This window comes from Hemiscyllium ocellatum, chromosome 39 (genome assembly GCF_020745735.1).
Source record: "Hemiscyllium ocellatum isolate sHemOce1 chromosome 39, sHemOce1.pat.X.cur, whole genome shotgun sequence".
Lineage (NCBI taxonomy): Eukaryota > Metazoa > Chordata > Chondrichthyes > Orectolobiformes > Hemiscylliidae > Hemiscyllium > Hemiscyllium ocellatum.
This window is the reverse complement of record NC_083439.1, coordinates 6,814,923-6,830,461: the sequence shown is the minus strand read 5'-3', so window position 1 is coordinate 6,830,461 and position 15,539 is coordinate 6,814,923. Positions and strand designations below refer to the sequence as shown.

The 15,539-nt window shown below is 40.4% G+C and overlaps 1 protein-coding gene across 2 annotated transcripts in view; it reads right to left on the bottom strand.

Annotated features, from left to right (window-relative positions):
* Positions 1–3,760: 3,760 nt before the first annotated feature.
* The window catches only part of smad3b (SMAD family member 3b), a 107,981-nt gene continuing 96,202 nt past the window's right edge, over positions 3,761–15,539 (bottom strand). For both annotated transcript variants that reach the window (XM_060853043.1, XM_060853044.1), the window contains 2 exons: positions 15,141–15,285; positions 3,761–10,226 (listed from right to left, as the gene is read on the bottom strand). In XM_060853043.1, coding sequence (XP_060709026.1) covers positions 10,103–10,226; positions 15,141–15,285 — 269 coding nt within the window. In that variant the 3' untranslated portion in view covers positions 3,761–10,102. The remainder of the gene's footprint in view (positions 10,227–15,140; positions 15,286–15,539) is intronic.

Here is a 15,539-nt window from a genome sequence, read left to right as displayed (position 1 = left end):
CTAGGTAACATCTTCAGTGGGCCTCTGGGCAAAGCACTGCTGCTGATTCCTGCCTTGTATTTATATGATTGGGTTTCTTTGGGTTGGTAAAGTCATTTCCTGTGGTGATGTCATTTCCTGTTCCTTTTCTCAGGAGGTGACAGATGGGGTCTAATTCAATGTGTTTGTTGAGAGTTCCGGTTGGAACGTTCTATCAGCAAACACATTGAGTTAGACCCTGTCTACCACCCCCTGAGAAAAAGAACAGGAAATGACATCACCATAGGAAAAGACTTTACCAACCCAAAGCGGGAATCAGCAGCAGTGCTTTGCCCAGAGGCCGACTGAAGATGTTACCTAGTAAGGTGACAAAACATCTGGAAACGAACCTTCCAACTCAGCGAGCAAACCTACATCGAGCTAAACTACTGTTTAATCTGACTTTGTGGAGTGCTAGATACCCAAAATGGGAAAATGTTCCATTTTGGAGTTCTAACAGCCCTTGCCTCCAAGTAAAATGTGAAATCTAAAATGGCATACAAACAAAAATTCTCAATTTCATAAAATGCCTGATGAAAAAAAAACTAATTTATTGTATAAGTGTAGAAATGAAATAAATTCTGTATGCCCTTGCTTGTGCTTTGTGTAGAATACAATCTTTCATACAGAAAAATACTCAAGGAGGAAAATGTAGCAGCCAGGGTTCTTGCTGCTAGTCAATGTTCAACATTTACTGCTTCAGTTATGGACATCCTGTGGATCAGATCAGCTTAACTGTGATTTCTATCAGTCACCTGCTTTCCCATTTGCCCATTCCCTTGTTGGACCTGCATTGAGTCAAATTTTAATCTCCTACCTTTTTGTTTGTTTTCTCATGGTTTATTTTCAGATGGAGGTGGAGAGAGAGATTCCTTTGAGCCCATTGGTAGTTGAGAAGTTGATCTCCCAAACCAATATTTGTTGCTCCAGTGTCATTTTTGTCTTTGAATAAATCTTTATTCAATAAAATTAGAAGCAGGTCATTTCACCTTTCAAGCCAGCTCCAACATTAAAAATGGTCATGGCTGATTATCCAACGTAGTATCTTGTTCCCACTTTCTCTCCATACCCTTTGATCCCTTCAACCCTCAGCACTGTGTCAAACTCCTCCTTGAAACAATCACTGCTTTGGCCTCAACCACATTCTGTGGCGGAGAATTCCACAGGCTCACGACTCTTGGCATGAAGAGTTTTCTCCTCATCTTAGTCCTAAATGGCCCAACACTTATCCTTGGATTGGACTATCCAGTCATAGGGTAAAATACACTAATGACATTCCCAATCTAATCCGGTTAAAATTTTATAGTTTTTTTTAGATCCCCTGTGCTTATTATTCTTAACACCAGTGAAAATTGATCCAGTCTATCTTCATAGATTTGTTCTGCCATCCTAAGATTGTTTAGTAAACTTTTGCTGCATTCACTCCATAATCGGAATGTCCGATAAGGAGAACAAAACTGCACGTTATGCCAGCTGTGGTTTCACCAAGGCCCTGTACAATTGCAGCAAGACAGCCCTACTCCTACACTTAAATCTTCTGGCCAGAAAGACCAATATCCCATTTGTTGCCTTCATTTCCTGCTGCATCTGCACACATGCTTTCACCAACTGATACCAGAATACTAGAGTCTCAATGCACCTCCTCCTTTCCCAATCTATTACTGTTAAATCTGCCTTCCTGTTTCTGCTCTCAAAATGGATAACCTCACATTTATCAACATTGTACTTCACCTGCCTTCCTTCTGGCCATTCAGTCAACTTGTCTAAATTACACTAAAGCATCCAGCATCACCTTCAGGGTTCATCCACCCATCTTATTTGTCATCCCTGTAATATCAGGGATATTACTTTTAGTTCCCACATTTAAATCATTAATATATATTATGAATACCTGGGACCAAGCACTGGCCCACTGGCTGTCACTTGGAAAAAGTTTATTCCTACTTTTTGTTTCTTGTCTGCCAACCTGTTCTCTATCCATGTCACTACTCTACCCTCAATCCTACGGATCTTAATTTACATGCTAATCTCCAATGTGGGACTTTTACCAAAAGCCTTCTGAAAGTCCAAATAAATTACATCCACTGGCTGCTTCTCATCAACTCTACTAGTTACATCCTCCAAGTTCCAGTTGATTTGTCAAGCATGATTCACCTTTCCTAAATCTATGTTGACTGTCAGATCTTGTCACACTTATTCCAAGCACTTGGCTATTTGATCTTTTATACTGGACTCCAGCAATTCCCCTACTATTGACTGAGGCTAACTTGTCTATAATTTCCCTTTTTTTAAAAAAAATCACTACTCTCTAGTCCCTGCTAAAACACTGATCAATGAGCCCATGATGTATGCTATTATTTTAACTACAGAAGTTTTTTTTTCTGTTTTCTGTAAATGGGTTTGATTTCTTTGTTCAAAGGGATTGAGTTACAATGCTGTGACAGTGAAACGTGTGGTCTACCATTGTGGTATTCATGCATGTAACTAGTCATGATGTAAGACTGCATACAGTAGCTTTGGTTTCCTTGTGCATGTTAAGTACAATGAGTAATCTTTCCTTAACGTGCAAAAAAGATGGCATAGAATTTTGATCAGCTCAAATTACCCTCAAAAAATCTCCATATGTAGCTATAGATGACTAATTTTCCAAATTTGATTTTGGTTAGTGGAATTGGGTGCACTTACTCTGTCATTTGTTTATGGTATGGGGTGAGGAAAAATTAACTTTGCCACTCTTGATCACAATCTCTGATGGCTCCACCCTGTGCCAGTTTAACTATCGGAATAAGGTAAAGTTTTTAGTTTTGAAAACGTGCCCTTCGTTTATGAAGGGGCTCATCATATGGTGTTTTGACTTTCAATAACAGGGGAATAGAGTTTAAGAGCTGCGAGGTTTTGCTGCAGCTCTACAAGTCCCTGGTGAGACCACACTTGGAATGTTGTGTTCACTTCTGGTCGCACTACTATAGGAAAGATACTGAAGCTTTGGAGAGGGTGCAAATAAGGTTTACCAGGATGCTGCCTGGACTGGAGGGCCTGCCTTATGAAGAAAGGTTGAATAAGCTCGGACTTTTTTCTCTGGAGAAAAGGAGGAAGAGAGGAGATCTGATCGAGGTGTACAAAATAATGAGTGGAATAGATAGAGTCAATAGCCAGAGACTTTTCCCCAAGGTAGGACTGACTGGTATGGGGAGTCATAGTTTGAAGATATTAGGAGGAAGGTATAAAGGAGATGTCAGAGGTAGGTTCTTTACGCAGAGAGTTGTGAATGCGTGGAATGTGGTGGTGTGAAAGCAAAGTCATTGGGGACATTTATGCGACTGCTAGACATGCACATGGATAGCAGTGAGTTGAGGGGAGCATAGGTTAAGTTACTATATTTGACATTAGGATTAAACCTCAGCACAACATCGTGTGCCAAAGGGCCTGTTCTGTGCTGTACTTTTCTATGTTTTATTCACTAATTAAGCAAATAGTTGCCCATGTAAAATATTGACTGTTTTTAACACCCATGGAATTTTGGCCTACAGTGTACAAAGATTAACTTTTGGGTATAGGAAATGGGTAGGTGTTCACCACTCCTATGAAGTAGAGGTTTCCTTTGAAATCCATGAACACCTTATGTAATGACTATTACTCCAATTTTGTTGGTTAATATGATAAATTGAACTTTAATAATATTGAAACATTTACATAATGGAAAAGGATTTTTGGCCATTTCTGAACATTAAAGTAGAAAACAGAAACAATGTACAAGAAAGCACCATTTTTTTATGTAAAATGTGAAAGTAATGCAGTATTATCTGCTGGAACTAAAAAGTTTAATGTTACTTTGAAAGATTCACAAGGTACCTCTACAGAACTTGAAAAAAAACGCTGATGCGAGTCACAAGTTAATTGATCTAAACTGCATCTGTGGGATAGAACACAGCAAGCAATAATGGTGGACTTGTGTTCAATTGCCAACATTTTGTAAAATAAAAAGGCATACTTGCATGAATCACATTACATTTCATTAAATAGAAAAATACACATAGCATGGGACATTTTTTTTTAATTCCATTGATCATTATTCCATTGTTGTAAGCATCACAGATGCTGTGTGGAGGGTGCCTTATGCCATGATGCACTGCACCACAAAGCAAGCTAGACTAGAGAAAATACCAAAGTAGACCCATTGAAGTGGATTTCTATTTAAACCTCAACAATCAGAACCTGTTCAATAGTGCTTTAATCCATCTTGCAAAATATGATGCCCTTTTAGTAGTAAAAGATACTTTGTCAAAGCTTTTTGTTTTGAACTCAACAATTTACAGGAATGCCAATTGAAATGGGGGAAAAAAACTATTGTATGGGATGATTGCTGACTGGCTGGTAAGTGGACTTTAATTGGTAGAGGTGGTACCATGGAAATGCACCAGTTTGATGATGACTGACAGCTAACATTCAACCTTGCTTAAATTTAAAATCAGACAGTTTGACTCTAAGGCATTGCCCTGAGAAATTATAAAGAAACTACTTGTCACCTATTTTGTTGAGTTGAAACGGTGTAGTGTATGCACACTTTTTCTGTCTATAAAGAACAGGGTCCTGTGTATTAATACTTAGCTTCCAGTTAGTTCATCTGCACTACAATGTGGGCCCAAATGAAATCCTAAATTGGTTTTAAAGTAATTATTCTCAATTATTTGTTATTGTCCAATCATAGAATCACTTCTAATGTTCTGGAAGAGTAGGTTGGTTGGATACGGTCAATATCTTTGATATTATTTGATACAATCCACCAGTCTTTTGGACATATGGCCGATATACCTAGCATCACCCTGGCACTGAAATTCATAAACAACATTTATTTGTGATATGGGCTGAACATCTTTTGACTTGTGAGAGACACAGTTGCCAACAATCCTAGAATTCTGTACTACCAAATTACTATTCCAGAGGGTTCTGTTCTAATTAAAAACAACAAAAATTACATATGTAGTTTGTCTGCACAGAGCTTGTTTTCCCAGATATACTGGGCCAAGTTTGAGGTGCCATGGGCTATGCCTTTTATTCCTCAACTATAGGTTCCTTGATGGAGGGAAGCAACATACCCTAATTCTTCCCTTACGTAGATAACACCCTGGACGACATACCTGCTGGGGTTATCATATAGCTCATTTAGCACCAAGTCAATTGGACGTGTTCGGTTGTCCAACCAGACAGGAATATAACCTGTAGTTTACACAATCTGTACAGTACAAAGATGGTTGTTGAGGTGTTTGCCTTTTGCTAATAAATGTCTAAAGACGTACAGACATTAAGATTTAAACATTTCACGTTTTTTAATATTTGTACCTGGTTATAGGCAATTTCTTCTTTCTCTCCTAAATCATACTTGATTCGTGGACTGGTGATAAAAACCAGGTTATGACTTCAGTACAGATTTCTCTTTTTAAAAAGTATCATGAGTACCAGGAATCTAAAATTAAGCCAACACTGTCATTCATAGTTTTTGTTTGTATACTGGTGTTTCCCCAATTCTCTGACCATAGTTACAGGGTGAATCTTGGACTTCCCTAAGTATACTGTTACAATCCTGTATTTTCTGTTGTTTAGGTAATGGAAATACCTGTTAGTTGAGAGAAGTAGCAGATTCCAAGGTAAGCATTACACTGCCTACCTGTAACTGCAGTCACAAGTCATGGAGTCTGCACTGTAATAGGTACGATGATGGGTGTCTGAATCTTAAAGTTTTTATGCCTGGAACTACAGCCTTCTAGCACAGTATGTTGGATATACGTAAACTAGAAGCCAAGAATACTGGAAATAACCTGGGCAGTATTGATGTAGAATAACAAAATCACTATAGTCCAAGGGGCCATATGGCTGCTTTTTTGTTAGAGATGACTGGTGGTGGTTTAACCTGAAGGTCACCACACTGCAGGAGAGGAGCACAGCTGAGAAGGCAGAACCTTCATGGTTTGCACAGAATTTGAAACCATGCCTATTGGCATCACTGTCACAAATCAACCAGCCATTCAAGCTAAGCTGTGTAGAGAGAAATGGAGTGATGATTTCTGGTTGATAACCTTTCAGGGGTTCTGATTCTCTCTCCACAGATGCTGACTCACGTGAGTAATTAATGTACTTTGCTATTGCAGTACTAAATTATGAATGCATTGCAGAGCTTCTTAAATTATTTAGGGAACTGAAAATTAATGAGGGAGCGGCATTGTGGAACATGTTAATTCAATGTGCTGTTTTCTAGGCATGATATGGAGGTGCTGGTGTTGGACTGGGGTGGACAAAGTTAAACATCACACAACACCGGATTATAGTCCAACAGGTTTATCTGGAAGCACTAGCTTTTGGAGCACTTCTTTATTAGGCAAGTCCAAAAGCTAGTGCTTCCAAATAAACTTGTTGAACTATAACCTGGTGTTGTGATTTTCTAGTGGGGTTTTTAGAAGCATTCATTCCCCAGTTACACGGCTTTTAGACAGCAGTCAACGATAATCATCCTAGGAAATCCTGAGCAGACTGGTTTTAATCTTGCGTGTAATTTTTATTTCAAATGAAAGCATAATTCCACTCCTTAGCAGAACTTACATGTTTTTGAAAAAAAAACTGATACTAAAAGGTCAGTTATTACAGTCTTCTGTTTAAACCTCAGTTAATCAGGCTGGAATTTTCCTCCACAAAGAATAAGTGTTACCAGCTGCTTTAAAAAAAAAACACATGGAAATGTCTGTGACAGGCATACAGTAGTTTAAGGGGAGGTATAGAATTGAAGCCAGCTGCTTTTCCGACAGAGATGTCAAGAAAAATGGTAGAGAGAGTTAGTCTAATGCACACCCCCAAACATTGACTGCTGGCTGCACAGTGTGGATCCATCTCTCAGATGAGCCTGAATGCTAACTCCATTCCTCTGAAAGCGTATGATTTTTCTGCTGGGGAGAGAGGAGCTTGGTGTTCCCGTCAGCTGATGCAACTGGGATCTTAATCCTAATCCCAATTGCTTTATAGCTTTCCTCAATGCTGCCAATTTGAGTATCCCAAAAACAGTTGAGTTGAAATGCTGTATGATGTATTTATAGACATACTTTGCTGTGCCACTGCATTTTCATCATTCCACATGGAGCATGGTGATTGACCATTTAATCTGCTTTTTGTGGTGATAGTTAAGCAAGGAATGTTGGTACAAACAACTTTTGAATATGAAGATAGCCTCTGCTTAACCTTCCCTTCAAAAATAGGTACCTCCAAACTCTACTTACTGTACCAACGTAGCTATGATCTATTGGTGCAGGGCTTGAATTCAAATATTGACGAAAGCAAGCAAAGCTGACACTTAATGAATCTCAATAAAAATGTCTCAGGTCTGTCAGTTACTTGATATTCTTGGATTACGTTATAGCTTACTGATTTGGAATACATTGATGTAAATCTTATTTAATATGTACAACCCATCCCTAGCTTCCAATTAATAAAAAGTTGATCTGAAAATCAAGATTCCTTGCAGGCAGCAGAGAGGCAGAGGGAACCGGAAACATTCCATGCCTGTTCAGTGTGGACAGGGAGCTGTGAACACGAGATTAGGACCAAGAACGCAAAGGACCAAAAAAGCAGAAAATGAATAATTAATATTCTTACCCCTTCCCACTCCCCTTCATGCACTAGCTCACAATTAATCTGACCTCCCACCCCAACTTAATCCCCAAACATAGGTGTAAATTTGTAGGCAAACATACACCTATAAAACATACTCCTATAAAAAAAACACCATCAGAGCATTTTACAAAAGAGGAAGACATGAAGTCTGAGCAGGAGATTAAACACTGGGAAATTTTAAATGGTAGCAGTTGGATGAAAGCTACAAAGACTGGCTAGATGGAGGAAACAAAGACAAACAACAAGCTATTACAATAAATTGCCCTATAGATCCATTTGTTACCCTTATATTGAATGTAAATAGCCTCTTTCCAATAGGTTTAGTCCAAGTGGTCTAAGAAGCAAAGATAGTCATGAAGGTAGTTTCCCCGACCAATGCTGTAAGTTGCTTTTGAAACACTAGAATTTCTTACAGCTAACATAAGGCAAAAGTCAGAGTTTCCCCTCTGTATTGGCATCCAGTGATACTTACACAGAGACAATATAACTTATTGTGATAGAGAAATAATTCTCTATACTCATGGATTAACAATCTCCAGTAAGATTACCACTGGAATAGGGGAGGAGAATCATTTAACATCGTCTTTGGAGTAGAAATATTAATATAAAAATGAAAGTGAGGTTCCCATACCCATTGCTGAGAAAAGAAGTAGTATCAGTTAGCATCAGCAGCAAGTGTCAAGGTTGAGATTTGCATTTCTAACTTCCAAGTTCCAGTCCAGGACCAGGAATTACCACCATTAGATGAGGATACACTGACGAAAGCATGGATAACAACACGTGTACACTCCAGCTAAACCAAAACTATGCTTTACCATTTAAAATATATGTTTAATTGAATATATTGATTGTTTCAGTTCAGTCAGAGTCAAATGATGGTAACTTAGCTTTTGTTGTAAGTTTGAATTGGACCTCAGAGACAAAAACAAAGTTATAAACAATTACTATTAAGGCAGCAAGTTAGAAAACAAAGTCAAAATAAATTGCTGCATTTGTTTCTCCTCCTCATGCACACGGACTGTTTCAAGGATGCAGTTCCACAGATTGTTGTTTATCTATTTTCTTGTCCAAATAGTGGGAGCCTAGGTGGGTAACAATGCTACCTCATCATTGGTGAAGGATGGAGTGTTTGCAATCACAACACAGTTCCTCCTTGCCTCACCCCACTCCTCTCCCCAGTAATAGAATATCCCAGGGGAAAAATCATCCAAAGTCAACTATTGTGAACTAACCACTTCAGTCAACACCATTTTGGTTTGCATAAGCCTTTGAGTGCAACTCAGTGCCTCATTTTTCCAGGCATTAAAATGTTAGACAGCAATGATAGGCATACAGGAGACTGGAAGAACACAGCAAGCCAGCTGTGAGGCAGGGCCCAACTTTGTTTTTTGGGGGCAATTAGAGTTGGGTTAAGAAAATTAACATTGGATGCTACACACACATTTCCACAGCTGGCATTTATATAGCGCCATTTAAAAAAAAATCCCAGGCGGTGTATCAAATCCAATGAAAAGTTATCAGCCGAGGGGTTGGATTGTTCAAAAATAACAGCTGCCAGCTATAACCAAGTGCTCAAAATCTGTTTCGACTCTGACTAGAAAGCAAAAGCAGGTGGCCAATGTACAAGTCAAACTTTCATGATACAAAATATAAACACAATAGGAAAAATGGGACAGACAGAGGAAAAAAGGAAATCACAAGCTTCCAGTACATTGATGATGAGAATATGCTCTGGGAAGGACAGCTCCATTCTCCAATCCCCAACAATTGGTGCTGTACAGTGATGCAGCCTGCAGACCCATTGTGGGCTCAAAGCCACTGAATTTTGAGAGAATGGGCTAATCAGAACAGAACAGTTGTGATAGTTTCTCTCTTCGGAGTATAAAAAAAATGGCTCAAGTTACCATGGTAATCGCAGGCAGGAACGGACCTTCTTCCCTGGTGCAACCATCAACAGTTTCAGAAGGATGGTAAAGAATAAAAACTAGAGAGAGAGAGAGATCAATCTGTCTCTAGGCAACTGTACTATTCAATCTAGTTCTAGAGACAGGACATTAAAGTAGTCAATAATACAAAATGGTCAGATCTACAGTTGGCACAAAACAACCACTGACAAAATTGCCATCTGGTAGCAGGGTGAAAGTCTTTTCTCCAGTAGAAAACAAATGAAAAATTGATGTTTTTCTTCCTTTGTTTCTCAATCATTATGCAGTTTTCCCTTGTAACTATTTCCCAACAACATTGCCACAGAAAGTGCTTACAGTTATCATGGGAAGTGGCAATGATCATACCTGGTATCACTGCAGAAGAAGCCAGTTGTTGTTGTTTTGTTGATGATGATGATAATGAATTACATTTCTATAAATTAAAAGCTATAGCTCGACTGGTAAGATTTGGCAGGCATCTTCCCTGAGATAAATCCAACCTTTTACGACATGCTTGAGCATCGAATGGCTGGTGATCCCATTTGGGTGAGGACTTTGTCCAGCCACTGCAGAGGTCCGTTCAGGTGAAGCTCAATCCAGCAGGGAGTACTGGTCACTGTCTGGCGTCTACAGAGATAAAAGGCAAGTCATATTAACCTGAACCTTGTTCCCCATTTCTTCAAAAATATGTTCTATCCCATTCAATAAGGTAGCTTAACTTTGGTACTTAGGAATCAGTTCTAGCCAACAGGTCTTGCTTGTATAAACTCATTACATCTGAATCAAACCAATTATATTGTCATTATCACTATGTTATATATCAAAGCATGGAAAAATTGGTAGACAAGTTACCACATTACTGACCACACTCCAAGTACCTCACTAAGTTTAAAATGCTTTTGGTGTTTGCATAATGGCAGGCCATTCAGCTCCTAACATGTGCTCTGTTATTCTAAATCATGATTGATATCCATCTCAAACCACTTTCTCGTGCTATGCCTGTACCCAGTCTTTAGAGTGAAGAACGTACTCAATGACTAAGTCTCCACACCCATCTAAAGTAGAGAATAACAAGGATGCCCCACCTTCTGCATGAACAAATTTCTCTTCATCTCAGTCCTAAATAGCCTATTCTTTATTTGCAGACTGGGCTCTTGGTTCTAGACTCCATTAACAGCACTATCCTTTCTATATCCATCTTGTCCAACCCTTTAATCATTTTGTAAGTTTCAATGAGATCAACTCTCATTCTTCTGAACTCTGGAAAATACTAGATGCAGCACACTTTATAAATGGCATTTTTTTATTCTTTTCAATGCTAATTGAATGAAAAGTATCTTCAACATCCCCAACAATAGAAACTTTGATGGCTAAACCACATTGTATTCATGTTTCTCAAGTTGCAGTTAGAGGAATGTTATCAGATTATCTGCCAAAATGAAAAAGTCAAAAATCTCAGTTTGTTGGAGAATCAGGGAAATTGACTGGTATGATTTTTAAGATCCAAAGCAAAGGACTGGGGGAAACAGCTAACAACAGATACTACCAGCAGTATGAGAGCTGGTAAGAGACCCACATTGCTTTTCATGCAGAAAGTCTGCTTTGTTGGCCTTCCAAGACCTACAGCCACAGGTGTGGAAACCTTGCAACACTGGGCTTTCAGTGTGACTCTTTATGTTTAGACATTACCTGTTGAATTATCTTCTGTCTTGGGGCTGCATGACTTTTGCAAGTTGTCATGTACATTACTATGAAATAGAATAGGATAGCCACTTTGCTGTGTTCTTTCATAAAAATATGTAATAAGATGATTAGTATTTAATGGTGCTGCTAGAGATGTCAATATTAGCCAAGACACCAGGTCTTTGAGCAGTCCTGTGAAACTTTACTTTACCTGCTCTTCCCAAAGGATCCCTTACATCAAAATTGATCAAGTTCTGACGAGGTGTTTGATCTTGTGCTCCCTCCTTTCAATTACATGGTGTCTGGCTCCTTTTGTTTCCAGGAATGAGTTAAGGGAAATTTTTCAATACAACACGAGCTGAAAGTGTTGAGAGATCCAGTGTTCTATTTATGTGACAGTGCTACATACAACAATACACATCCTACCATTCCTTGATAGTGCAACCACCTTATTTTCCAGACCTGGTCTGACTCAATTTATTGAGTTATGACCCACACATGTCACATACTCATTTCTTTGAGAAGTAGTCAGCCCATTTGCACAAGGCAAAACACTGAATACAAACTGGCAAAATGGTGTGGCCTTGTCCAATGTTGGAACCAGCATCAGACGTCAGAGCCAGCTTTACTATCACTTGCCCTAGGCCCGCTGTAATGCCTCCCAACATGTGTGTCCGTGATCAGTTAACTCAGCATGAAATCTGAGCTGAAGCGTTCTAGCTTTTACAGAGCAATCACAAACTAAATCAAATTGTCTTTTACTCAGAAGGTCATCTAAGGTAGCAGCACTAGTAGCAACGTGCATTGCTGCACTGTTTCTCACATAGGGAGAGATAGCTCCAGGCACATTCAAAGGTAGCGAGTGAGAAAAATTAACACATAGTGGGGAGAAAATGAAGTTCCACTCCAGAGTTTTGACAGCAGCATTTCAAAGTAGCAAGGAAATGGGAGGCTGAAAAACAAATTAGGACAATGGTTCCAGAGAACGAGAGATTTGGAGACCGGAAAAGTGATCTGAGATGTGGGCAAAGCAACAACATAGAATCACTGAATCCCTACAGTGTGGACGTAGGCTATTTGGTCTATCGAGTCCACACTGACCCTCAGAAGAGCATCCCATCCAGACCTATTGCTCTATTCTGTTCCTGTATATCCTGCGTTTCCCAAGCCTTACAGTAAGTGCAATTCAGCATGGCCAATCCACGTAACCTGCACATCTTCGGACTATGGGAGGAAACCAAAGTACCCAGAGGAAATCCATGTAGATATGGGGAAAACGTGCAAACTCCACACAGTCACCCGAACCTGGAATTGAACCTAGGTTCCTGGTGCTGAGGCAGCAGTGCCAACCACTGAGTCACCCGTGCAAATATTGCTAGGGAAATTCATTATTTTGTTTTTAAAGAAAATGCTTCAATATTAGATTTTAAATTACCGTCTTGCACAGAGGTGACTTCCACTGAACGTCCAAATTAGACTTTTAAAAAACGTAACTAGAAAGATCAATTTGGGTTAACATGGAACAGAGAAAGGACAAAGCAGAAAACTGGGGCAAACCTCCTCACAGTTAATGATGAATTTACATACAAGACACAAAAAATTAATGGATTTTTTTTATTTGCCACCACAACACCCCTTCCTAACTTCTCAGTCCTAACAGAGTGCGTGTGTTTGTGTGTGTGTATACATTTAGCATCTGGTTGTGATTATCTAACTGGATGGGAGCCAACGCTCTCGAGTTTGGCTGTTATTTGAATGTGGGGAGAATCAGCAAAGTCTCTAAACATCTGGTGATTTGGAGGGTGGGTGGGAGTTGCTAATCAGAGGCAAATCAGAGCTGTTGCTGTCCCTCCTGTCTGCTAAACATGAATGTGCAAAAGAAAATATATATCTTGAATTACTGCGCTAATTTGGAGACATTACTGTGCAAAATTACAGTTTAATTTAGCAGAAGCGGTTCCCCCTTTCCTCAAAAGACTGGCATGAATTTTTTAAAATGCTGATGAAATTAACATCCTCCAATCGGGGTGCGCTGACAGGATGGTGTCACATTTGTGCACATACAGCTTCAAGTCCATCTGTTCCTTTAGGTCAATATTCTGGGCTATTTATTTTAGCAATAACTTCCTACAATAAAGGCACTGTAAATGCATTACATCTCAATGCATATCACAGGAGTGATTATCAAACAACTTTTGACACAGTCATTCAAGGAGATATCAACTGATGATTAAAATTTTGTACATTTTAAAGAAGTGGTGGGGTGGGGGAGTGAGAGAGATGGAAAGAATTACATGAGAATTCAACAGCTTATGGGCCTGGGTAATTTGAACCATGGCTGCCAATTGTTTAGGCTCCATTACTGCACAGTGTTGTGTCGATTGAGTGGTTTTGGTCGCATGACAAAATTATTGTGTGTTACTGCTACTTTTTTTTTGAAAAGATAAATATTTGGATCCTATCTGCTAGTGGTAGCAAAGGTGTCGGTTTATTTGGGGATTTCCACTGTGAAACCTGCCCTGGTAGCATACATTCAACCATTCAGTAATCTATTCCATCCTCAGGAAACCACCACGTAGGTTAAAGATGCAAGCTGTGAAGGCCACCCCTACCACAATAATGGGTACAATATAAAGACAGAGAAAGTGAGGACTGTAGATGCTGGAGATCAGAGTTGAAAAGTGTGGCGCTAGAAGAGCGCAGCAGGAGAGTAGACATTGAGGATGAGCTCTACATCAGGAATGAGGGGTGGCCCAATGTGCCTGAGAGATAAAATGGGAGGGGGGTGGGGCTGGGAGGCAACAAGGTAGCTGGGAATGCAAGAGGTAGATAAAGTGGGGGTGAAGGTGATAAGTCCGAGAGGAGGGTGGAGAGAAGAGGTGGGAAGGAACATGGACAGGGTAGGACAGGTCAAGAGTGTGGTGCCAATCTGAAAGATTGCATCTGGGATAGGGTGGGGGGGGGGGGGGGGGGGGGAGGAGGAGGAGAGGAGGGAAATGAAAAAACTGGTGAAATTGACATTGATCCCATGGGGTTGGAGGGCCCCAAGGCAGAAGATGAGGTGTTCTTCCTCCAGCCGTCAGGTGGCTAGAGTTTGGCAGTGGAGGGAGGCCCAGGACTTGCATGTCCTTGATGAAGTAGGAGGAGAAGCTAAAGTGTTTGGCAACAGGGCGGTGGGGTTGTTTAGTGCGTGTGTCCCAGAGATGTTCTCTGAAACATTCCGCAAGTTGGTATCGTGTCTCTCCAATGTAGAGAAGACCAATTTGGGAATAACAGACGCAGTAGATGATGTGTTTGGAAATACAGGTAAATCTCTGTTGGATGTGGAAGGGGTCTTTGGGGCCTTGGACAGAGGTTGGGGTTTGGGGGTTGTGGCTGCAGTTTTTGAACTTTTTCCGGTGGCAACCCCACCTTCATCTACCTATCCCACTTCCAGCTACCTTTCCCCAGACTACCATCCCTGGTCCCTGTCCACCGCCCCCCAACCCCCAACCCACCATTTATCTCTCAGCCCCCTTGGGCCACCCCCTCATTCCTGATGAGGAGTTTATGCTCAAAGTGTTGTCCTGCTCCTCTGATGCTGCCTGACTGGCTGTGCTTTTCCAGCACCACACTTTGACAATTATAAATACAGCCTTTTCTAAAAAATCTCCAAGCAGTCAGCCATCCCCCAAATGGAATTGGGGTGTAAACACCCCAACTGTTTTCTTCAACAAGCACTGAGACTCCTTGAGCTGCAAGATGTACAAACCTAATCACATAACCATTAGCACCTGAAGCACCAACTCCCTCCATTGCCAAAGCCCACTGTTATAAAAAGGCTAAGATACATCGGGCATTGAAAATTGTAAACGATACCTGTATTCTGCTCCCCAGCCTTTGACAAAGCTCATTCGGATCGTGCACATCCTGGTCAGCTGGTACACTGCTTCAAAGCCCTGGTTGACTGACTGAGCTAGCAAGGCTGCAAACTCCTGGTTATTAAAGATCTTGAGGTTGCATCCTGTCAAGGGAGAGAGCAAACCCACTGCAGATCAGCATGCACATCACTTGCCAAAAAACTGCCATTTCCCTCCCACAAAATTCCAATCCCCACCACCCTGACTCTCGCACGTACCTCCCTGCCAAGTACTTGTGTTTACCCATTCAAACCTTCTAAACCTTTTGATTAAGTGCCAACTCATAGCTCAGTCCTGGGTGACTGTTATTCCTGTAAGGCACCAAACAAATCCCTTGATTAAATTCCAGCCATAGTTT